Source organism: Solea solea, chromosome 1 (genome assembly GCF_958295425.1).
Source record: "Solea solea chromosome 1, fSolSol10.1, whole genome shotgun sequence".
Lineage (NCBI taxonomy): Eukaryota > Metazoa > Chordata > Actinopteri > Pleuronectiformes > Soleidae > Solea > Solea solea.
In genome coordinates this window covers 37539088-37564478 of record NC_081134.1, presented here as the reverse complement: position 1 = coordinate 37564478, position 25391 = coordinate 37539088, and the positions used below count along the sequence as shown (strand labels likewise).

At 43.0% G+C, this 25391-nt stretch overlaps 1 protein-coding gene across 2 annotated transcripts in view; it reads left to right on the top strand.

Annotated features, from left to right (window-relative positions):
- Window positions 1-2789: 2789 nt before the first annotated feature.
- Window positions 2790-25391, top strand: part of gli3 (GLI family zinc finger 3) — a 111622-nt gene continuing 89020 nt past the window's right edge. For both annotated transcript variants that reach the window (XM_058626383.1, XM_058626382.1), the window contains exons 1-2: window positions 2790-3237; window positions 24897-25070. In XM_058626383.1, the coding sequence (XP_058482366.1) occupies window positions 24938-25070 (133 nt within the window). In that variant the 5' untranslated portion in view covers window positions 2790-3237; window positions 24897-24937. The remainder of the gene's footprint in view (window positions 3238-24896; window positions 25071-25391) is intronic.

The following is a 25391-nucleotide window of genomic DNA, read 5'->3' as shown; positions in this document are numbered from 1 at the left end:
CAGGAGAATTAGTCGTGTCTTACAGAGCATCTTTGATTGTCTCCACTCTCTCTGCCCCCAACTTCCTGTCGTCCTGCACACACACGCACACACGCACACACACAGAGAAAGTCTGGTTTCCATGAATTCAGAGGATATTGCCTTCATTTCCTGGAGACCTACTCTAACCTTAGTCATAACTACTGGTCTAACCCTAACCCTGACCTCATCCTAACCATACAACATGTCCTCACCTTAAAATATAATAATTTACATTTTGGGGAGTTGCGTTTATTCCCCATAAGGAAGACATGTTTCCAAAATGTGACCAGACATCCCCACAACATGAGCAATACCTGAAACAGCTATTCTTCTTAGGACAGTGAAACTTAACCTATACTACAATTAAAACTTAACCAGCTCCTCAGAAATTAGGTTCTGCCTGATTATGTCCAGGTTTTGGTCTCCAAGGTCAGAGTTCATACCAGAAAAGGCCCAAAAGAGTATATAACTGCTTATTTTGTGTCATTGTGCCATTTGAAATGTTGTGTTTACTTATATTTTGTCATTTTATGGTCTGCAAGTAAAAAAAATGCAAACATTCTCATTACTAAATAGATGTGACATTGATATTTGAGTAGATTTTCCCAAAATTCATCATCGTATGCTGAAGAAAATCACCATTGCAAATTGGCAAATTCTGACACTGACTTACATCACAGATTATTGTACGTTTGTAGTTTTATTTTATTCTTTAAAACAAAAATCTTCTGATATCGACACTCAAATTGTAGATAGATGACGAGTAAAATAAGGCAGCGACTCTGCATGTGACCTTTATTAACGGATAGATTTTGGACTAAAGTCGAAAAAGTCTTTTACTGAAATATTAAAAAATAAAAACGTGCACCCCCTCCATCCCCCCCCAAAAAATCCATCATCACGTTGTGACAAAATCAGAATTAAACACTTTTATTGACGACATAGATGTTGACAGTTGTGACAGAAGATCTTAGTCTCTGATTGATTGAAGCAGTAATTAGTCAGCGCCGACTTAATTAGTAGAATTTGCATCAGGAAAAGTGAAAAAAAATCCCCCCTTTATGAAAGAAAAAGAACCCCCCCATAAAATCCCTTTAAAGTGTATGTCTCTTAATTCGCCGCAGCCGTGGCTGCTTGTACGTGTGTAACATTCAGGAGAAATTCACTAACTGTGGCTTTGACGGACTTGACCTCTCGGCCACACACACTCGTTCAAATCCTAGTTAAACGATTAGCCGGTGATTTTCCTCTCCAAACTCCCACCTCTTCATTGATTGAAACGGCACCCTAAAGACCTCCCTTACCACGTAATTTCCCTGTATATTGATTATGTATATTGATCACACCTAACCCTACAGGAACGCCTTCCCCCGGCTTTACCGCGGCATTGGATATCAGTTCTGAAGGCTGAAGTCAGGAGACTGTTTCAGCCCCAGATATGAGAGTCAAATTCCCTCCATAATCAGGGATTATTGACAAAAGTACATGTACCTGGATAAAAGCGGTTCAAACTATACTTCAGTGTCTAATGTAACATGTCTCTCATTAACTAACATCATAATTATACCAAATATATCATCCATTGCTGTAATTCTCAGAATTCTCATTTGGATTCATTCAAAAACATTCATAGCCATGTTACAAAAGGAAAAAATACCCTAAGACATAATATAAATTGGTATTTCTATTTAAAATATTCTATCATTTCGGGTTAAGAAGGCCTAAAAGGGAAATAAAGATTGGTTTAAGGTTTAATATTGCCTCTATTTGTATAATATTTAACAACGAAGCGAAAGAAATGATCCATCCATGAAAAGTTTCCAAAGTGACTTTTACCGCTCAAAAAAACACAGTCGTTCAGCAGTTTGATGGGATAAACGCTTCTTGTCCCCGCCCACCTCTGCTCTGCTGCTGTATGCACACAAACGCTCCCTTTGTCAGGTCTGATAGTTTTGCTTGATCGCTACGATAATTCTAAGAATTGTCAGTCTAAAATGTAGCAGAAATATGATGTTGTACTGACCAAAATTAAACCTGGTCCCCACTTTATGTTATATATCAGCTTTAACTGGTTACTTAAGTTATTATAAATACAACAAATGTACTTAAACAATAGTGTAAAATAAAGATAACTTCCCATTCTCTTTTGGACTAAAGAGCTTCTAAAATAACAAAATCTATGAGAAATAAAGTTGAATCACTTTGCTCTCTGGATGAAGTATGCACATTCTATCAATATTGTCAGTTTAAAATGTTGCTTTTCATAAATGGGCAGCACATATTTGCCATATGGTTCGATGGGATGATGATTCTCTTTGATAATATATGTTATATATCAGCTGTAACACTTAGTTGTCAATAATATAAGAAACAAATATACTGATAACTCCCCCTTAACTTCCTTTTGGACTAAAACTAAAAATACTAAAAATAACTAAAACTATAAGAAATGAAGATGAATTCTAGCAATGCTGTCAGTTTAAAATGTACCTTTTTAAATAAAAGGTAAATAATTGCCATAAGGTTCAATGGGAAGGAGATTTCCTCAGTAAGTTTTTGGACATTTTTTGTCCAAAAGTGACCAAAAACAAAAATAATGGTGTAGAATGGAAACAACTTTCTACTTGGTTTTGGACTTGAAACAGAAGTAAGTAAAATCTTTAAGAAATGAAGAAAGAAAGAAAGAAGGGGCACACGAAATTTAAAAAGGAGGGAGGCAGTGAGGAAAGGAGGGAGCAATCCGAAGGGAGGAGTCAAGCGAAGGAAGGAGCAGCTGGAGATCCACACTTCACTCTCTCCCTCTCTCTCTGAAAAAAAAAAGCGCTCTAAATGTAATAACAACTCTGCACGCGCTTCTCTCACGCTTATGTTTGTTTTTACGCACATCTGCGCTGCGCTGTGGGCAGATATTATCGGCAGGCTCATGGTGTTAGTCCGGCGGTGCTTGAACACAGCAAACTGTGAGAAGAAGGAGGAGAAAGAGAGGCGAGAGGAAAAACTCTGGCAGCGCCGTTTTGGAGTTGGAGTTGCTGCGTAAGAAGAAAAAAAAAGAGAGAGAGAGAGAGAGAGAGCGAGAGAGCGAGAGAAAACCGTCCCGGGCAACTCCAGAGGCACATCTGCAACTTAGAGAGAAGAAGATCAATCTTTTTCCTTTTCTTCAGAAGATCTTTTTTAAAGAAGTCAAGAATTAAAAAAGGGGGAAACACGCAGAAAGAAGTAAGTACACACAGACTTTGAAGCATTGCTGCGCGTAATTGTGTCCTTGTAAAGTTTTTTGTAGCGAGCGAGCGAGCGAGGAGGTTTCACGTTTCATGGAGTTTCGTACAAGTTTAGATGTTGACACGATGTGAATGAGCTGCAGCAGGATTCGTGTAAAACACACAGCACCCTCTGTTTTTTGTTCTCATTTGCTTTTTTTTAAAATGTTTAACAACACTGAAAGCGTTGGATCCCAAAAAAGGAAGAAAAAGAAAGAAAAAGATAAGGCGCAAACGCTGTGGCTGCAACTCTCTGCGTCTGGATGTGATTTATTCTCTGTGAAATAAGTGGAGGTGGTTCGAAACCCCGGATGACACACTTTATTAAACAAGTGTGTGTGTGTGTGTGTGTTTAAAAGAGTAGTCTGAAGTTACAGGAAAATCCTCATTGTTATAAAAGAAACAAAAACACGTGTTGGGGCTTTTGAGCTGCAACTTCACGCACTTGTGTGGAACTTTATTGGACTTTTGCCTAAAGAAACGCGGGTGGGAGTGGGCGCGTGGGTTGGTGGCGTGTATTTATGTGCAGTGTCTGTTAATGATTCTGTTTTTTTCCCTGTCAGCATTACAAGAAAATATTCACGAAGCTGTGCATGACACTTTTGTTATCATTATTATTATTATTATTATTGTTATTATTATCATTATTTTTTTCTAAATACAATTCAACCAAGAATGTGGTTGACCCTTGCCTTGACCTTTGACATTTAGGCATAATTAATTACAGGTATTACACCAATTCAACTTTTTTTTAACATCTTATTTCATTTTTCAAAAAAAAGAAAAAAGTGGAAATGAAAACCTCTTTTATAACACATCGTTTTAATTTCACACAGCACGTGTCAACATTTACAATTATATTCACACGTGTCATTTAATTGATATTTTTAAACAGGTTCAATTGACATTTTTGCCCCTGGTGTGAAATAATTCTTACATGTTTTTTTTTGGCCATGCAGAAATAAGTGAACTCCAAGTTAAAATAAATCACTCAAAAAGTAGGAAATCATCCATTATTGGTCTTGTTTCCAGTGAATGACAGCGTCTTAGATGATCTGACCACCATGACATGAGAAGGGAAAATATTTTCGGTTCCATCAGTGTGTGCGAAGGCTCAGAGAAATGTAAGCCCATTACAGTGAGGTCTGTATCCCGGCAGGAGTCCATGTGGGGGCCCCCAAGCAAAGCAAATGAGAAAGAAAAAAAAGTATAAATCCATAATGATTTAGTTGATTAAAAAAATCCCTTTAATCATTAGCATCATTTAAAAAAGTAGAAGAAGAATTACTAAAACAGTTCATAGTCATTTATTTAAAAAAAAAAAACAGAACAAAACTCTGACATGAAGTCGTGCAGAGTGGAAGAAGAAGAGAAAAGAAGCTGAAGTGCTGCGTGTTCGTTTCAGGGGTGCGGGACATGAAAACGTTAGAGGCCCCCCCCCCCCCCCCAACCCCAACCCCAAAACCCCCCCCCCCGAGCCTCCACATGTGCAGATATTTGTTTGAAACTTTCCCTCCTGTCCTCGCCAGCTGTTCCACATTTTATCTGCTCGTCTGCTCTCGGGTTTCACACAGACCGAGCGAGGGTCCGAGGTGCTCAGCCATGCGGTGCAGCTCAAATCCTTCCCTTTTTTTTCTTCTTTTTTTTTGACACTTGGCAAATTATTAACGGAGGTTTGAGCGCCTTGAGACGCAGCAGTGCCTGAACACACAGCGAATAAGATGTTTAACAGCACAAGTTTTCACACAGATCAAAATCTCCTTTTTGGCTGTTTTTTTTTTTTTTACGAGGCAGTTCCATCATTCATCATCGCTGTGGATTTGGACTTTTGAGCAGCCAGCAGATTTTCTTTTCTTTTTTTTTTACCCCAGGTCTTGGTTACAGTTGTCTACTAAAAAATTAAAAAAAGAGGGACTGTCACATAAATTATCTTTTAATATTTCCACTTTTTTTAAAAAAAATGTGATATAAGAAAATAACATTTCAGTGGCCTCACATGTTGAAAAGAGAAAGCTCACACACCAGGCCTTTAACTGCACAGATTACAGATTAAACGCCCTAATATCTTTAAATTACAATTAGGGCTCATGTTGTTTTTTAAATTATACAATTTAAACAAACAGGAATGTCTTTCTTTTTTCTTTTTTCCTGGCATGCAACTTGTTAATTAAGCCTTTATAGGAATTCAAAAAAATTACAAATATATACTATTATTATTTTTAACAAATGACAATATTTTTTTCAGCATGCAAGGAACAATTATGTGTGAGCAATTAAATTATTATCTCCTACACTCCCCCACCCCAAAAAAAATAAACATCATAAATCTATATTATAAATATTTAAGCATTCACACTCTCTTTTCCCGTCTTAAATTCTATCTAAACGTGCCAGATAAGTGATGCCGATGTCAAACAGGTGCACCTTGACCAAGAATAAAAGCCTCCGCCTCATTACGATGCGGCAGCTGTGATGAATGCGCCAGTGTTTAAGATGCTAATCTGCAGGAATGAGATGCACAAACTCTCGCAAAGCCACTCGCTCTACTGTAGCCGGGCGAAAGATGTATCGACGCCGCTTCCTCCATACGCGAGGAAGAAGAGGCGGATAGCGCCCCCCCCCACCCCCCTTTCTGCAGGAGCGAGTGTGTCAGATAGCAGCAGCAGCAGCAGTGTGCTGTTTTATCTCCGAGTTAAAATATGCATTCAGTGACACCGGCCTATGCAGGACACTGGTGACCTGGCAGAATAAGTGCTGTCATGTTAATGCAGGGAGATGACATGTTATTAGCGTTTGAGCTATGGCCCCTCTTCTCTTTTCTTTATTTAAAGGCCTAAATCCTGGTTCTGCCCTCGGGCCTGTTTTTTTTTTGTTACCTGTTATTAGGTTTGTATAGAAAAAGGCCCTAATGAGCTGCGTTGTTGTGCTAATGCTGCGACCTGACGTCCTCAAAGGAGGTGGCAAATGTTTTTGTTAAAGGTGAGGATGATGATGTGAAGGAAGCTGGTTTTCCTCCAGATAATGAGGGTTGTCACGTGTGTGTGTGTGTGTGTGTGTGTGTTTATTCATTTCTTTAAAGTGGGGAACAACATGAAAATCATCCATCGTGACAAAATGACAGGAGTACTTTATAGGAAAACATAACATGACCATGATGTGTCACCAGAGATTAAGGAAAAAACCTTAAATTGGAGTAATGGCTTCACTGATAACAACAATTTGACATTCATTCATTCTGTTTATTTTAGTTCCTCGTAGTTCTGTCGCGTGATTGCTTCCTCAAAACTACCTTGAAACCTCAGGTTTGTGGCGAGGAAAGGGCTGACAATGCAGTGCAGTACCTGTTTTAAACTCTAGTTGCTTATCGTACATGTGGCCCCCTTTAAAGATTGGAAAATCAGTTTACTGGGGTTTGAAAAGATGCAAAACATTCAAGAGCAATTATGTACATATTGTCTTAGTGAGATGAAAGAAAATTGTTGTTGAATTATTGCTCTGTGTTTCCTGACAGGCTCCACACACGAGTGTGTAACCAGTGTTATTATAATGGTTTAGCTGTTTACAGTAAAAACACACCGTGACCACGTGAGCGGTGAAAGTTTGGAGTCATTTGCTGCTGTAAAGGGAAAAGCTGTTGCTTTTCATGCATATAACTGGTTGCAGTTGAATAGATAGGGGCCCCCATAAGAAATGTCTCACTTTGATGATTGGGTACTTTGATATGTTGACATCAAATGAAACAGACAGTGGGGGGAAAGAGAGAGGACAAGTGAGACAGAGGTGTGTGTGTGTGTGTGTGTGTGCGAGTGCTGTTGAGCCATGAGAAGTTGGGGCCGAGACGGCAAACCTGAGGAGCGTCAAAAATGTCCGGACGCATTTGCGTGCGAGCTGAGACAAGAAGGGGGTCTTCGGGCGCGCGAAGGCTTCTCCTTGGCCTCCTAATCCCCAGGCCCAGTCATCCCTTCAGGGCATGCCTCAGATCTGGCTCTCCGGCTCTCTGGGCAGACGACCCAGCTCCGCCAGCAGATTTAATATGCTATGTGTTCCTGCTCCCCCGGCTCCCCTCCACCTCAACCATCATTGTCCCAGAGTGGGACCCCCACTCCCTGCTTCAAGGAGCCTGCTAAAGGCACCTTTCAAGCTGGGTGATGTCTTTGGATAAGGCGTATGATTGGGGGAAAGGGGGGTGGAGAGTGTGTGAGACTCAAGATATGGTACTGTAATTTCAGATATGTGTTTGTGTGTGCGTGTTATTCCCCAGTCAGGAATATTGAGCACACACTTACACAAAGTCATGCGTTTTTACGTGTACACTTTCTGCCTCGTTTTAAAAAAAAGTTTTAAATGAGTCAGGTCACTAAATAAAGAGTGAATTAGGGGTTTTTAAACTTCTTTACGGGCAGGAAAATGACAACAAACACAAACGTTCACAATAAATAAGAAATGTTCAATATCCTTATAACACATAATATACACAATACATTTATGTACAAGGGTTTTCTGTTTGTTAAGAAGTTTAAAACCACAATTAAATGATTTTTTTTCATCATTCAATCTGGAGCAAATCAAATTTTTTTGTCTCAATAATTATTGGACTGATTTGGAAGTTCTTTTACCATGATAACAATTTTTAGTCTCTTTTTTTTCCTTTTCCTGCTCTTGTGAGAAGAAATAAGAAATGGGAGGAAAAAAGTGGGAGCACAAGTTGAGGTCGAGAGAGGGCTGGTTTGTTTTCCACAGGCTTCGGCCTGGTGGAAACTCCAAACTGGACCTGATAATTAGTCTGGTCAACTCCTTCCCTAAGAGTGAGGCACTGAAGGACATAAAAAAAAAGGAGGAAAGAACATGGAAGAAACACCCAGAATTGAGTGGTTTGAATTTACGATTGATAAAGGTGTGTTTGACAGTGAAACATTAGCCCCCGGGTCGTAGGTCGCGTTTGAGTTTACAACGCAGGTTGGGAGTGCGAGAATGCAGAGTGTGCCAGCTCGCGGCTGCCGTTTTCTTTTCTCACACACTTGAGGAGAAACAGGACATGTCGCGCCTGCATGAAGGTGCCGCTCATCCCCTCCTCTGTTTGCTGTGGCTGCTGTAAAAATGTCTTTACATCTGCTGTGTGAAGTATAGCAGCAAGAGGTGAAGTGGTGCTTTGATTTGGGGCCCATTTGCTTGTGGGGCAGTTGACACAGTTTTTTCTTCCCGGGGCTGTTGCTGTTGCTGTTGCTGTTGCTGTTGCTGCAGCTTTGATGGGAGCTGGTAGTGGCATCCGTGAGGTGGACTGAGCTTCACGTCCACGCCGGTGATTGGGGGACAGATGAACCGGCCACTCGCTGTGAACAATGATCTGTCACTTACCCCCAGCTTTTTGACGTGTGAGGCCGTGACTCAGGCTCTGTCCACACCACACTTTTTTCCTCCTCCCACAATTTTTTTTAACCCGAGCAAAGAAGAAAAAAAACAAACATGTTGGTAGTTTTACACACGTAATTTAAAGCTGCAGTGTGTAACTTCTGATTTGTCATTATCTTTTTACTCAGAATTTGTGTGTGACATTATTTCTATGCTGGCTCCGTCAAGCAATACTATCAGGCCTGATTGCGGGAGCACTTGTGCATACATAGCGTTTTTTTGTTTTTTTTGAGCAGCACACTTCTTTGTGTTTTTACTCCAAACTGTTTGCGGCCATCAACGCACAACGTTGCCGTCGCCCTCCGTCTGTCTCGACATAAATCAAGTCACTTCCTGTGGGCAGTGTGGGAATGTTGTGTGACATGACATCTAAACACCTCTACACTGAGAAACACACAGAGAGAGAGAGAGAGAGAGTCATGTGGGGTCATGTGAACTCATTTGACAATGAATGTAAAAGGACTTTTGTCCATATTTAAAAGTCACACACCACGGTAGTTTTAAACTAAAACCTTGTCTTTACATTTGCGCTGAAGTAATGCATTATTATGCAGTAATGTGAACCCCATGTGTTTGTAATCCCATGCTGCTGCGTCTTTGTCTTTCCCTGAGAGTTATCCCCTCTTGTCTTGTCGCGTCCCGGAGTGGTGGTCGAGGAAGACCCTTTATTTGAATGTCAAATGTAAATCCCAAGGTTAATACCTGAAAGAGGCACACACATTCACCCTGCTCTCCGAAACATGTTGAGATGACCACCTCTACCCCCACTCGGACTAAACTCCAGTGTGTTCGTCTCAGTGATGAATGCTGACAGACCCTGGCTTTAATGCTGCTTCATGTTAGAAAAACAAAAAGGGGGAACGCTACTATCTGAGAGCAAATTGCTGCCCCAACCCGAAAGAACCCTCGTTTGACAGTGTAGCATTTGAAGACTAATCGTTTTTTCTCATGCAAAACATGCTGTTTTAAGAGGCCGGGCCATGGAAAGAGAAGGGGGCTGTGTTTTAACAATACTCTGCAGGGAGTTAGGAACAGGGTTTGGGGAGGGGAGGTCGGGCTGTGCATGTGTGTATGTGTGTTGGGGGGTGGGGGGGCTGTTTCTCTCTCTCTCTCTCTCTCTCTCTCTCTCTCTCTCTCTCTCTCTCTCCTTTGCTCCTCAAACAAAGCCTAGTTCCTTTCAGGGTTGTGTGGGGGGTAGGGTGCACGGGGTAATAGGAGGGAACATCCAAGAGTTTGAGTTCCTTGAAAGAGAAGGACTCCAGTCGTTTATAATGACAGTTTGTCATCGCGGCTCCTCCACCTTCCAGGGGAAAAAAACGCAGGGCCAGCCTTGCAGTGACAGGCCAGGAGAGAAGTGGGCCTTAGGAAAATTTATAGAGAAACAGAAATATTAACGTGTACATGGGGCCCTAAAACGGCTTTGGCTATTCCTGCCAGACTAGTGTTTTTATTAAGAGGGGTCGACATGCTTTGGAAATATATCTTATTCATGAAGAAAGCCAGGTTAGACTTCCCAAAGAATTCATTATATTCCCCCAGATGCGGCTTTGTGGGTTGCAGCCGTCCCTCGGAGGACGTGGAGCGTGGAGTGCGACATTGTAAAGCCTCCCTCAGTGGGCACAGGAGTGCGAAGGGTTCCATTTGTCAAAAGGTGCTGGAGTCTTTTTCCCCTCCTCAACACTTTCCCGGCTCAGCCTCAAACTCATTGTCTGAGCAAAGGCAGGACATTAGTCACCGCAACGCCGCGGGGGCCTGCGGGGCTAAGGACCAGCGCTCTGGAGCCCGGGTCCTGGACAGAGGGGAGAGGGAAGAATGGAGGGAGGCGGGGTGGGAGGGGAGTGACGGCAAAAGGTGAGAGAAGGGCAAGAAAGGAGGAGGAAATGTGCAGAAAGTGAGGAAGAGAGAAGATGAGAGTGCAGAGTATGTGTGTGGGAGAGGGAGAAAAGACCATGAGGGGGTTAGAGGGAGTGGAGTCTGTAGCTCTACCTCGGGGCTCAGTGTGTAAGCCCCTGTCTACCCCCCAAAGCTGCTTTCACAAAGAGATTTACAAGACAGGTCTCCGGTGTGCTTTGCTGCCCTGCATTATGAGTGAGTGAGTGTGTGAGCGTGTAAATGTGTGTCCATGTCTTCCTTAAAAATGGACCTGTCTGGTTTCTTTTATGGCCTTGTTTTCTTTACTTGCATCATCTATGCAATAAACATATTCAACCAAATTTACCAATCCGGGCAGGTCGGACTCACAACGGCCCCAGTGGAGCAGTGTGAATAACCTATTCCCGCTGGTGGCAGGCTGTGTGTGTGTGTGTGTGTGTGTGTGTGTGTGTGTGCATTCATGTGTGAATGTATTTCACAGATTCACACATACAAGGGATCCTGTTAGCTTTTGGAATTATTTATAAAGCCCGGCTTTTGTGTGGTGCTCTAAGTCCCTGTCTCCTCCCATTACTGCCTATGACTCTACCTGGGCTTCTTTCAGCCCCCAAATGCTCCCTCAGCTGCCCCCACCCCCCTCAAGAAACTGAGTTTGGTGTTATGACTAAAAACCCTTTAAGGTTACATCCACACTACTACGTTTTCCATTTTAAAATGCATGTAAGCACGGACTACATGAGCAATGACAGTCATTGGTTCGAGTCCTGGCCTGAAGGTCCCTTACTACATGGCTCTCACCCCGTTTCTTGTCTCCACGTCACTTTTTCTACCGTGAATAAAAGGTAAAAATGCCAGAAATGATACTGAGAACCTAAGACACAGAAGTTTGTAAACTGTGGGGCTGTATTTTAGTCTGGATGGTGCATTAGCTGTGATGTATGATGCAGTTGCTTCACGACAAGTTATCAGTTGTCTACTTTCACCTGTTTCTAGGTCTCATATCAGAAATCATTGGGGTTACTTTTCACCATGATTGTTTCTCATTAGACGTGTAGAGGACGCTCGAGTTGTGGCCGCTGTCCACGTTACCCCGGTGTTTTAAAGCCTGGATAATGGAGAAGCTTGAAAACGCAGCAAACGTTGTTGTGTTTGAAAACTCCTGGACTTGGATTTATTCTGGTTTGGCAGAAACGATGATCTTTAAAAACGATGATTGAGCTGCCCACATTGTCCTCCTAAATGGGTCCAACTTTCCATTTCGGTTTGCCATCATCATCAACCAAAGAGAAGGAAACAATCTCTAATTTTTCATCATTGCTATTTCTTAAGTAAACAAAGCAACAAAAACTATGGGTACACTGAATCATGCCCTCTGTACCTGAATGATCAGGGTTTTTTTCCAGATATGTTGGTGTGGATGCAGATTATTTCTGATAAGGAGCTAAATAATGCCAATGCCAATCTCAATGGAGATCATACTGTATTATTAAAATAAAAATATTGTGGTATGGATGAGGCCTAAAAAACATGTACACAAAGTCACTGGTTACATGAGAGAAACACTTTTACTGGTGTATATACATATATATATATACACATATATATATATATATATATATATATATATATATATATGTATATATATGTTATTGGCTAAAGGGTTTCTAATGGTTAAACTCATAATATGTGGAGGCCAACATAGTGTATACTCATCAGAGAGACACACTCAGTTGTGCAGACCCATCACATATGGCCCTGATTACCCTGTAATCCAGCAAAGTTTTTTTTCTCCCCCCCTCTTCTTCTTGCACGGACCAAGTGGGGGCGAAGGTTTTAGTGTGTTTGAGATGGTTTATGTTAATGTTGCTTTTATTGAAACAAGCTGGGATGTGATTATAGTCCTGCTCCGTACACATAAGCAGTGAACTGCTCTAGTTTCCCTCATCTCCCTCTGGCATAGAGATCAATGCAAACCAACTAACACGGGGTAATAAGCCATTAGTACACACATTGTTGGGGGAGAATTTACATACATCGAGCGGTGAGCTGATAAACTGGGTTCCGTGTCCTAGAGGTAAGAAATACTGTGCGTGTGAGTGATTAGCCTGAGTGAATGTCAGAGGAGGAGAGCGGCGCACGTTGGAGTGTGTGAGAACCCGGCGCAGTGTGATCTCTTCCCCGTGACGACCAGTCCTGTGTGATAGGTGCCAGATTGTGTAGCTGAGAGCCAGGTTGTCTCTGCTTGTCAGGAGAACGAGGTGGAGGAAGGGCGAGGGGGGGAGATGTGAGGATGATTACAGTACACTGTTCCTCTGATCTGATTCATCACTAACTGTCTCTCCTGCAAAGGGTGAACTTATTATCCCTGTCTCTACTTCCACAGTGGAGCCAGCTGCTCTCCATGCTTCCCAATTAACCCCAGGCACCCGTCAAATGCTCCAATTAAGGCCTCCTCCTCCTCCTCCTCTTCTTCTTCTTCTTCCTCCTCCTCCTCACAAATTTATTTGCCTGCATTTTCCGGTCCCAGCTCTGGTCGGGATAGCTCAAACGTGCAGGGGTGAGCGAGTGTGCCGGCAAGCGCTGAGCATGTTTGTTTAGGAGCTGTCCTAAGCAATGGTGTTACAGCTCCCAGATTTATTTGAGGTGGGGTTGCAAACAGCTGAAACGAGTAAATACGCCCAGATGTTTGGCTTCCTCGCGATCAAGTCAGCAGGCCTGAGGGGGCTGCTCCTCTAATGACAGTCTTGTTCCTCTCTCTTTATGCCAGGGATTTTCAGGGGGCCATTTTGTGATGGCATGCTTCGGAGTTTATGGGAAGTTTTATTTTATTTTAGTTTTTGTCCAACACTTAAAAAAAACCAAAAAACATGGCACCTCATCGCAGCAGTGCTGCTCTGTGTCTGGATGTTGTCTTTTTTTTTTTTTTTTTACACTGAGCTTAGAGTTTCTTTCCAACCCAAGTCTTTCAAAATCCAAAATATTCAGCTGTGTGCTTTTGATGCATCAGTTTCTGATGAGCAACAGTGTGAGCGTGTGTGTGTGTGTGTGTGTGTGTGTGAAGAGGTGTTGCTGTAGTCGGTGAGTCACAGACACTGCCAATTCCTCTGAGACTGCATATGATTCTCTATCTGTGTGTGTGTGCGTGTGTGTGTAGTCCATGAGCTGCAGCAGAGGGATGGGGGGGCTCTGAGGCTGATATGAAAGTGAAGGGAGAGAGTTGTCTCCCGACGCTGCCGTTGGAAGAGCCGTCAGGGAATGAGAAGTGTGCGGGACTCCCTCTGAGCTTCAGCTGTCTTTGATCTCGCACCTCCACTGTGGTTCACTCCACATTGCTCTCTACGCCACAGTCTCACCTGCCGCCAGTCCTGCCACACAGACCGGGTCACACAGATGAGATTCTGCACTATTTGGTCAGTTACACCACTTCTTTGCAGGTCTGTTCACTCCACGGTCAAATGACTCCTCAATGCATGCAGGTTTTTTGGGGTAAACATTACCAACACAATGCTACACTAGTCTAGCCCTTAATATTTGTGATAAATCTCACTTTTTTACAACTTGGGACAGCACTGAGCAAAGCCAGACCTCCATGATGTTCTGTTCGCAGCATATTGAGTGATTCATGCACAGGTGTTTGCATGAATCACCTATAAATCCACTGAGCAAATACACTCATTTTAGTTTGAAAGAGGCATTACACAACTGAGAAACTTAAAAAAACAGCAACCACAAGATAGAATAGCATAATAATAGACCATAATCACTGATTAGGAATGAGCCAATATCAGTATCAGTCCGAGATTGTTACGACCCCGGCTCGTCAGGGAGGGGGGAGCGACATGAATAACCAGATGTAGATGTAGGTAGTTCAAAAATTCAATATTATCTTAATGAGGAGATAATTCTGTATTTAACACAGCCCCAAAAAGCAGAAGGAACTAAGGGAGGAGGATGCTATTCAAAATAAAAGGGTACAGGAAAACAAAATAAAATACAAAACAGTAGCATCCCCAAGTCTGGCCTGACTAGACAATGAATAACAGCTCGCAATAAATATATGGTGCATAGGCCAAGCAAAAAGGCTAACAACCGGCACTAATCCCCAATACTAAAGTCACATCTAAGTCAAAATACACACAAAACATACAGCGGCACAACAACCACATTCACTCACAGCATGACACAGCTGACTGAGTCTCAACAGCCGGTATATATACAGGTGTGCTGATGAGGAGATTGGTGACAGGTGAGCTGGAAGAGAGGCAAACCAATCATGGTGGTAGAAGGGCGGGTCGACCGAGGGACGCAGGTGGTGGAAGAGAGGCAGGAAGGCAGGAAGCAGGAGCACCAATAGGGAAAGAGGGATGGCACACAGCAATCTGCATACATGGGAGTCCTCCACACACAGAGGAAGAGGAGCATAACAAAGATGTGGCCTGGATCACATTATCAATAAAATCATTAAATAAAAAAAATTGATACTGATACTTGTCAAAGTAATTTAAAAAACCCAAATGTCACTGTAAAGAAGTGCATTTTATAAAGAATTATGATCGATAATGTTCATAATCGATGGCAGGGATGGCTCCAGGCATCAGTCAGATATAATCTTTTATCAAAACTGTTCTTGACGGGTGTTTTGTTCTTCTCTTGACATTGTGCGCATTCTGGTCACATAATGTTGGTGGAGTCTGTGCTTAGTGAAGCATTTATGTGATAGAGAGGGATTTTCTAACTTCTAAGGAGCTGGAATCAACACATTTTTCAACCTTTGGCTTTTTGACCGTCTCATATCCAGACAGCATACACACACAGCCAGGAGTGGGTGACAGAAAGGTCATTATGGTTAAAAAATACGTTCAATCTGTAATTGTGGTGATGAATGTCACACCTCACTAATCCAAGGTCAAATATTCAAGGCAATTACTGTACGTGTTATATCTCACACGTGTGTTTGCACAAGACATTTACATTATATCAGTGCATTATTTTTATTGAAGAACATTGTATTGTGATAATTATTGTTAAATGAATTATAGCCCAGTAACAGGAATTTGACTGAGGTGATGAAAACAGACCCATTCAGACCCATGTGCTGTGTGATTCATTGTTGTGTTGGTTTAAGACCTGTACGGCCCCGTCATTAAGTGCATGTTTTTTGGTGAACTCTCCCCCTACCGTCCCCCCCCCGTCCCCACTTTCTTTTTTTACCTCCTGTCTATCAGTGACATGTTGAATTAAGGCTGCCGTGCTGATAGAGTGACCTTATTCTAAAGTATTCCTCAGCCCGCGCTGATGAAAGACAAGGAGAATGCAAAGATGCAACAGAATAATCTGTTTCTGCATCTGTGGAATGTGTGACCCGGTGTTACCCTTTTGGAACGGTTCCCATCCACACAGGAAGTCTAGCATTAAAGCGATGCCATTTTTTCTTTTTTTATTTTCTCCTCCCTCTCTTCTCTCTCCCTCTCTCTGCATTCTTCTGACGGACTGCAGCACATCTCAGGACAGCTTCATTCAACATTCCTTTACATCCCGATTCCTTTGCCCACCACTCTTGTTTTTTTCCAGTCCTGCTCTGTTTAGGTTTGTCTTTATCATGCGAGAGCCAAACACTGAGACAACTTCATCACATCCAATTTTTAGCCCCTTTAATTCGGTTTAAATGGCATGGCCGCGAGGGCCAAGGCGGGAATTAATAAGAGCCAATAAAGCTCACCACTGGGGCATTGAGGCCAGTCTTTAAGTAAACATTATGACTTCTTGAGGGGGGGACTCAGGGGCAGCACTTGATGAATTGTGGCGGGGCTTGGGAAGGGCTAATTTCTCACTTAGCCGTCCTGATGGGGCTGGCTAATAGGCCTTGCTTTGCCTGGCTGATTGTCTGCTGGCTTTATTATTGTGCATTATCGCGCTGCCCCCTGGCTGTTGTTAGCGATCAGCCCCGGAGACGCCGGGTCCTGTCATTAATCACATCGCAGCACAGACTCACTCTGCTTCCACACTTATCCCAGTGACATGGAGGAATGAAAGGGAACGGAGGAGACGTAGGAACGAGAGCAGAGGAGTGAGCGCGCAAAGAGCAAGGCTACATCCGCGCGGCTGCGTTGTTATTTTAAAAACATGCTCCAAGGAACCTGCCTTCACATGAAGAGGTTTTGAGAGGCTTGTGACGTCAACCATGCGATTCTGAATTCATGTTTTGAAGCCTCTGGTCCAAAGTCCAAAGGCATCACTTGCTAATATCGGCTGTCAATTTATTATTTACCTTCCTCTAAATTTGAATCATAATTTACGTAATTATTCTGTCGAACAATGCCTCTGAAAAATGTTTACGGCCGGTATAATTCAAGTGAGAAGCCCCCTTGTGGCTATTCAGTATATTTTTACTTCCACATTGGCGTCCTCAGGAGAACTGGAAGACTTTTTAAATACGGTCCATACATGTGACCATGACAACAATGGTTAAGAGTAAAACACAAACTTCTGTTAATAGACCAAAAACAAGATAAAACTGAAAGTGAAGAAAGTAAGTGTTGTGTTTTTTGTTCACAGCTGACAGTCGAGTCACGGGCTGATAAGAACCAAAGGTCTCCCTTTTCTCCCGGTTTACACCAGAGTTTTCAAACAGACATACAGTACTCCAAGTGTGGATGTAGCCCATAAGTAAGCAGGAAAAACCGAAGAGAAGAGAACGTGAACTTCAAACCCAAGTGGGCAGGAGAGTTTGCGCTCTGACTCCATAACCTGTAGCTGTATAGTCTCTGAAATGCTCCCAGTTTCCTTCAAACAGCGCGGCTCTTTGTCGCACACTTCTGTTTCAGGCACAGAGGATAAGAGAGAAGAGCATATTCTCCAGTCCCCTGGGCTAAGTGTGAAGACCTTCTGTCGAAGCCATACCTGCTGCCACTGCACTCACACAGGACCATCTATCTGCTTGATCCTTCCCTGAGTGCACGGGTGAGGAGTGGGAGGAGGAGGGGGCAGCGAGAGACAGAGAGAGGGAGAGAAAGATGTGTGTGAGGCTTTCATCAGTACAGGAATTTCTCTCCCTCCACTCATCTCCTCCCTGGGGTTCCCTTTCTTATTTATGTTCTGCACACAGTGTGATCGCACTTGCATACTGAAAGGTGCATCTACTCCTGTCCTCGCACACGGTGAGGCTTCAACAATCGCAGCGGTTCCCCCTCACTCTCCCTGTGCCATGCTCTCACACGCAGGCATTACACGGGAACTACACTCTCAGACAACACAGCGCGCGGCGTAACATGTACTCTTTCGCTGCAAAAAAAAAAAGAAAAAAAAGAAAACACACCAAGAAGGATGGTGCTGTCGCGCTCCGGCTGTGGCGTCACGCCGAGCGCCTTTCTAAAGCCTCATATGAAGAATGCCTCCACAAACACAAGACTGTTTTTACTGGAGATGAGAGGCCCTCTGACAGGATACAGACCCCGCTCTCCTGTGCTTTACACTATGTGCCATGAACAGGGGCCACTTGAGTGGAAAACCTAGCTGTAGTGTATGTGGCGGCTGCTGCAGGAAGTCTGTAATCTCGCTAATGAAGTGAGGCTGCATCCATCCTACTTTGTTTTCATTTGACAACTGTGTTTTTAGTGAAAAACGGTCCGCGAGCTCCATTTTCAGGGCTCAAGAACACAGGGGTGATGTGGACTGCGGACTGCGAGAGCAGAATGTATGCATTTTGTTTTTTTTAAAGTGAAAAGAAAATACATAGATAGTAGCATTAGTTATTAATAGAGTATGTGGCAGCTGCTGCAACAGTCTGTAGTCTTTCCCATGGATTCAGGCGATATTCATACTGCTATGTTTTGGTTTTTTTTAAATGTAAAAAATTGTCTTTTCAGAGGGGAAAAAAGTCTGTGAGCCAGCAGCTCCTTTCAAACTTTTCCATTTTCAATACTCAAACGGTAATGTGGACTAGGGCTGCAACTAATAATCTAAATATAGATTGGTGTTTACCAAACCTCAAAATGACGATGTTCTGGCCACAAAACCAAGATTGAGTGACTTTTCATGATTTCTTTGTTACATGGAGCAAAGAAACCACAAACATATTCACATTTAAGAAGCAGAAACATCAGAAGACATGTTTTGATTATCAATTCATTTACTAATCGATTAATAATTGATGAATTCGATAATTGTTGCTGGCCCAATGTGGACTGAAGCGGAAATGATCCATTTTAAAATACAAACATAGTTGTGCATGAAGCCCTAACGATACAATATAGCCTCTTTCACATGGACTTGTTTTTTATCTTTTACAAAAGATACTTCAATTCACCCGATTAAATAAAAATATTGAATGCCATCGTAGGGTTGCAACAAAATTGCTGCTAGGAATCAGGCAGACAAAGACAAACTCATAATCCACTCAAACCCAGGTTCAAACATGTTTTTTTTGACGAGTAGGATTGTATGTATACTGTAATACAGAGCTTCAAGGTTTAGTTTCAAAGTTAACAATAAAGTCAAGTCAAGTAGTTGTAATCGTGCCGCTTTTCATATATAATTCACACTAAAGACGATTTTTCTGCTTTCCCTGAGCCGTCGTAGTGTTTTGCTGAAGTAATACGTTGCATTGTTTGCTGTGGCCACCAGTAAAAGGCTGATCACGCAGCTTTTCCCACCTTTAGAGAATCAGTAAAAGTATCCGATCAGACAAAAGCTCTACATTTTTATCATGGGAAAAAAAAAAGAAGAAGAGGAAAGAACCAAGCGGGAGGAAAGTGATACTGTATAACTGGGCCACCGCAGCAATAAAGCTGCCTGCATTATCCATTGTCTCTGTCTGCACACAGCCACACTGTGCCCTGACACGAGTGGCTCGCAAACAAAATGCAAAGTCAAAATATATAAATAAACAAACTAATAAGCGGTGGGGCTGTGGGGAAAAGAGGCACCATTTCCATTGTGGAGCACGCTTTATTTGGCCCTTATCTGCGGCGTAGCAAGAGCAAAAGAGGCGTCGTGTAAGCATTACGATTACATCGTGTGGGTTTGTTACCCAGGAATGTAAGATGCACTCAGCTCATTCTGCTGTGAAAATACACAGGGTCCCTCACCAGCTTTTCAAAGCATCTTAAGTGGAGAGGTCTGCAGGACCAAGACGCACACGGGGATAATCTTATTAGTGCTGCTGAAAGCTATTGATGGGCTGTGTTTGTGTTTGTCCTTGACAAAAAAAATACGAACACTCCCCCTTCATTTGCACAGGGTTTTTTTGTGTGCAGTGCATGCTTATGGAGTGTTGGCTACATGATGCCGTCGCTCTTGAGTCAAGGTAAAGACTTGAAAATGTAAAGATAAGTGAATATGAAACATAATTAAAGCTACATATTTATTTGTTTTCATGCTTGTTCGAGACTCAATAAAAGTAAACTTTGGAGGAAAAACAATAGGGCCCTCATGTCGCTTATAAATGAATGCAGTCACTTTACATAACCTTGCCCTCACACACTGGTAAGAAAACATGGCAACGTTTTCCTTGTAATCTGAAGACTTTAACCAAGAGAGGTGAGAGAGCTGAGTACTAAATCAGTTTGTGTGTGTGCGTTTATGGGATTTGATATGTATGTATGTGGTGTGTGTGTGTGTGTGAGAGAGAGAGTGTGTGTGTGGCAGGGTGTGACTAATTCCAGCTAAATGGCCCCTTACTTGGAGGGGCTGGTCCCCATCAGCTGTAGGCCAGACTTACTGCCATCTGGGCACAGTGTTAAGTTTTGCTCGTGAATGGAAGCCACAGCCACCAAATCCTTAACCCACCCACCGAAAGCTAACCCCCCCCCCACCCCGTTCTTCTCAGGGCAGTCCATAAGTGCAGCATTGAAGACCGCATAGAAACCTAAGTATGCGGTTTCCTCTGAGAGTCTGAGAGTTTGGGAACACCATTTTTGAGGCAACGGCAGGTCCTCCAACCTCCAGCGAGCACTTCCACTGTCTCCTTCAGGGGCCTCATCCCGTCAGTGACCTGATCCAATGCAAACACATGTAGTCCGAGTCAGCCAGTGCGTTCTGTTTTATTGCTCGAATTCTTATTGCTAATCTCGCTGAGGCAATTTAGACTCCTCCCCTTCCCCCTCCCCATCGCCCCTCAGTGTTTTAGTTATTCCAGCTGTGCAGGAGCCCTTAATGTTGTTGGCATAGCTGTGAAATGTGCAAAAACACACAGGAAAACATGTGCAGGCACGCAGGGGAAAAGTGCAACACACACACACACACATACAGTATCACACTCCTCTACCCTTTCTTCATTCATTTTCTCCCCCTCTTATCCCACTTTTACCCACAATCTCGTCTCCATCTCCCATCTCTCCCCTCCCCTCTAACTCGCTGTGCTGCGGTGCGTTTGTGCGGCGTTGATAAGCCTAAGATAGCAGATCTCGGTGGTCGCTGATGTAATGATGATGAATGCCGCAGCGCTGCCAGTCTCCCCCCTCGAGGGGCCCTCGACACTGAGCGGCCGCCCTAATGAAATGAACACAAATACAGTAACTCGTGTGTGTGTGTGTGACTAAGACGACACTTCAAGAGTTTCTATAGAAATGTCCCTCAGTTTCCGTGGAGCTGCAGGTACGCACCTTGAGCCGTTTCATTTAGCAGGCTTGTAAAGACACGGACCCTCTGAACAACAAGCGGCAGTGATTTTTGATGCTGTTAGCGGTTGTTTAAGCTCACATGAAGGGGAGCGAGGGAAAAAAAAGAAGCTGAATTCTTCTTCTATCAAAGGCAAAAGTTTATTTTGGTGTTACACTTTGATGTGTACAATTTCCACATGACTTTCAACTCGGCGCCTTTGTCGCCAAGGCGTATAATTTATGTTAAATTGATTTGCTTAATGTGCTTATAAATTGAGAATGTTTTTTTTTTTTCCCTCCTTCTTTCTGCGGAAACAGTGTGAATTGTGGTATTTTAAACCTGTTAAATCGCCTCCCTTTCTGTGTGCAAGGATTAGAGTTGAGCACAAATAGAGATACGCCCTCTTTTCGCTCTTCTCTAATTTGGTGTAGGGCAGACAATTCACAGGAAATACATTAATATGAAATTAACATTTATTTTCGGTAGCAACCAGTGCCTCTAATTCCTCCATTTGTGCCAGGCCTTGATGACACACCGCTGATGCAGGGTCTGTCCTCACACAGACGGTTATGTCTGTCACATTTCTGCGACTGGCGTATGAGTAGATTAGAGAGTAGCTTAAACTGATTCAAGAATCGCTGTCCTCAGATTAACGTTTTTAATGCAAAAAACGACAAACTTCAGGACACCCCTCCCCCCACTTGATGATGTCTTGATGTTCTGTAAACACAGATGCAAGTGTCGTTTGTGTCAGCGGGACGGGGAGGAAAACGAGCAACACCAAAGGCGAGAGCAAAGACCGGGACATCTGCAGGACTGGGGTTGTGGGCGTCCAGGTCAGAGGGATTATGGGTGAAAAGGTCCTGCTTTTAATTGCTGCTTCGGAACTGTGGCCTGCCTTGTGGAGCACAAAAGGCCGGTCAGACACGCTTCAGTGGCTTGGACTTGTGAATATTTCTCTGACCGGTGGAATGCCCCGCTTTTCTCCCCACCTCCCTTACAAAACCCCAGTCCTGACCCCTCTTATTCACTGCACTGTCAGACATTTTTTTGCTTAAATCGGACTCACCTGGAAGCACACACACATGCACAGTTATGCTATGCAAGCTATGGACGACACCATTTATTACAACTCTCCTTGTCCCAGTATACAAACACCAGTGGGAAAACGATTTATTGAATGAAGTGTGTCTGCCTTTGTTACGCTAGTTAGTGGTGCGCCCTCTATCACCTTGTCAGTATCAGCCAGTTTCTGGTTTGCTGAGCTCCCTTCTGAGTCTTCTTACTATCCATTAACGTCAAAACAGATCATTTTTTAAGCTGACAGAGCACAAAATCAGTCTCCTTCAGACTTAAAAAGTGCCACCATGTTTTTATCACTTCATCATCTTCTTCTATGTACCTGCTTCTTCCAGGTCAAAGGTCAGCGGTGGGAATGGTGACGCATGCACAGAGCGCTTTGGCCAGTTCAGGTCCAGATAAACACATACATACAAAAGTCATTCGTCTATGACTAAGAGAAGTTATTTTGGACAGTTGGACTAACATGTTAAACAAGTTAAACTGTCTGGCTTTTGTCAGACTAACACAATAATTACATTTTTTTTATGGTGGTTACCATTTTTTATTTCTTCCTTTGGTTTCTATTTCAAACTCTGTGACTAGGGAACAATGTTCGGGTGCTAATAAAATGAGAAAACCACCCAAATTATTGAAAATAGGTAAGGTTTGCTATCTACAAACTGCAGAAGATGAATGAGCACTGTGCAGGGAATGACAGTGAAATTTTCATTGCTGCCAAAAATGAAAAAAAAGAAAGAAAAGACAATGGAGATATTAGTGTATTCACCCAGATTTTGTGTTCCCACCAATGCTGATCAGTGCCAACGCCAAAAAACCCCAGGTGCTTTCATATGGGAGTGAATGCCGATTCAGCACATTCCCACTGGTCAAAAACCTGTGAAAACCCAGGTGTTAACAGGTTCTTAACAAATGGGAATGGTGTATTAGCAGCTGTTCAATAGTAATTGTAAAGTAAAGTCCTCCTCTCTTGGTGCTTTTTCCACCGACACTGCTTTTGCCCAGGTTTAGTCATTGGCATGATGTAATGGCAGTTATCAAAAATAGAGACTCAAAAGTTTCCTTCTGATCGTTTCAGTTCCTCGGAGTAGAAGTAAGAGTCAAAGAAAAGGTGCCTGTGATCAGATATGATCAGAGAAACTGACAAATAATGTGCACATGCAGACATTCACTTGCCGCACATACTCTATCAATTAAACTCGCTTGCACCGCAAAGACCCCCAGAAATGAAAGCATCTCCTCTATCAAATGCACACAGCAGTGATTCGAGATGATATCTGTGCAAGTAGGACAAAAACCTCTTTGGTTGTGGATGACGGCTACACATGTATGCATGTGGGAGTGATTAGAGGACAAGCTCTTGTTTAATTCTGTTTTGATTGGTAGGGGAGTAATTGCATTGTTTTTTTCCCCCCCCTTTTCTTTCTTTTTTTCTTTTTTTCATAAACCAGCAATTGCTTACAGATGTTGTTGCCAGGTCAGAATGGATGACAGACTCTGGTTTTTCAGGGGGTTGGGAAAAAACAAACAAAGCGCACAGTGTTTGTCTGAAGTTTACCCCCTCACCACTTCCCCCTTGCCTTCCCTCCTTGGGGAGATGGTAAAAATCGGGCCTGCTCCTCCACCTCCCCACCACTTTTCTCCCATAGTTCCAGCAGCATGCCTCTGTTTGCGTTCTGCGTTGCTTGTGGCCTTTGCATCCGTGAATGTTTACAGGGTGGAGGACAATTAAGTAGTACAGGTAGGGAATTAGCTGGTCTTTATTGGAAGGAAAATGTCACTCAGACTAAATATTTCCAGTAATCATCCATGAATTATGGCGTCTAAGTAAAGCCTCTGTATTGGACCATATGAAGCTGTCCTGTACTTTGTGTAAATGGTCGGTTGTGGTGTATCACCGTGCAGCCTCCATAATCAGACACCTCCGTGACCTAGATAGAGTAGAGTTTGTAGACGGCCTCTGAGGTGCTGAACTGAGCAGCATGTCTGCTAGACTGTTGGCTGAACCCCTTCTAAACCCACAGACAGTATTAACTTGAACCACCTTTATTCTTTGAAAGAAAAATTGCCCGACACCATGATATTCCCAAAAGGGCCTTCAAACAATCCCTGTTTTTTTTTTTTCCAGGCCTGTGAACGTTTCTCGCTCTGTGGTATCCCCTTAAGGTTTTTTCTTTCTCTCTGGAACGACTGCTGCAGCAGGATTATCAGTATATCCAGTGTGTTCTCATATATATATATATATATATATAATACAAAGCCGGGGTGTCCTGCTTTATAGGGTTGTTTTTAAGTGCGGAGTTTAGCGCGACACCGTTGAAATAACCTATATTTCAGTTGGAGGACAGGATAACAGCCTATACTCACAAGCAGCTCACAGCCCAGCAGGTATGAGTTAAAATAAATCAGGGTGAGCTGGTGGATCGACCCCAGGTCTGCTCTGGGCATCCTGGAAAGACAGGATTGGATCTGAAGTTTTCCTGACAAGGTTCCCTGTGTTGAAGTCTTGTCTCGAGGCGGTCTATTGATAAAATGTTTAACGTATGGCAGATCAAGCGCTAGAAACAAATAAACTTAATACGCATTTATTTTGATTTTGGAAATGGAACGGTGTTGTGCGAATGTGATCTGATTCGTCTTCCCTCTCTTTCCCTCCAGTTATCTTGTCTCCATGAGGTGTTAAGGAATGAGCAATCGCCATGGAAAACCAGTCGCAGGCCAGTTCCGCAGCTGAGAAGAAGAAGAGAGTGGAGACCATTGTGGCGACCAAGGGCTCGTCAGTGCGCAATGACGTCAGCGAGAAAGCGGTGGCCTCCAGCACCACATCAAATGGTATGCATCGCATTTTTTTTGGTGACCCCTGTGCCACCTCTGTGTTCATTTGTCCAAACTCAACAGCTGGCGAGTGTTTTCAAGGCACCAACGAAGTAAAGTGAGAGAAAGAATAAAAGAATTCGCCTAGCTGCCAAGAAATGAAGCAGACGAGGGCGATTATGAGCGTGTTCACGCGGGTCTTGTGTTCCCATTTATGCCGTTAGTGTGCATCGCAGAGTCATATGACTCGGGAGTGAATGCCACATTCTCACTGGTGAGAAACCCGTTTAAACCCTGGCATAAGTGGGCTTTTTTTTGACTCGAGGGAATTGAATGCAA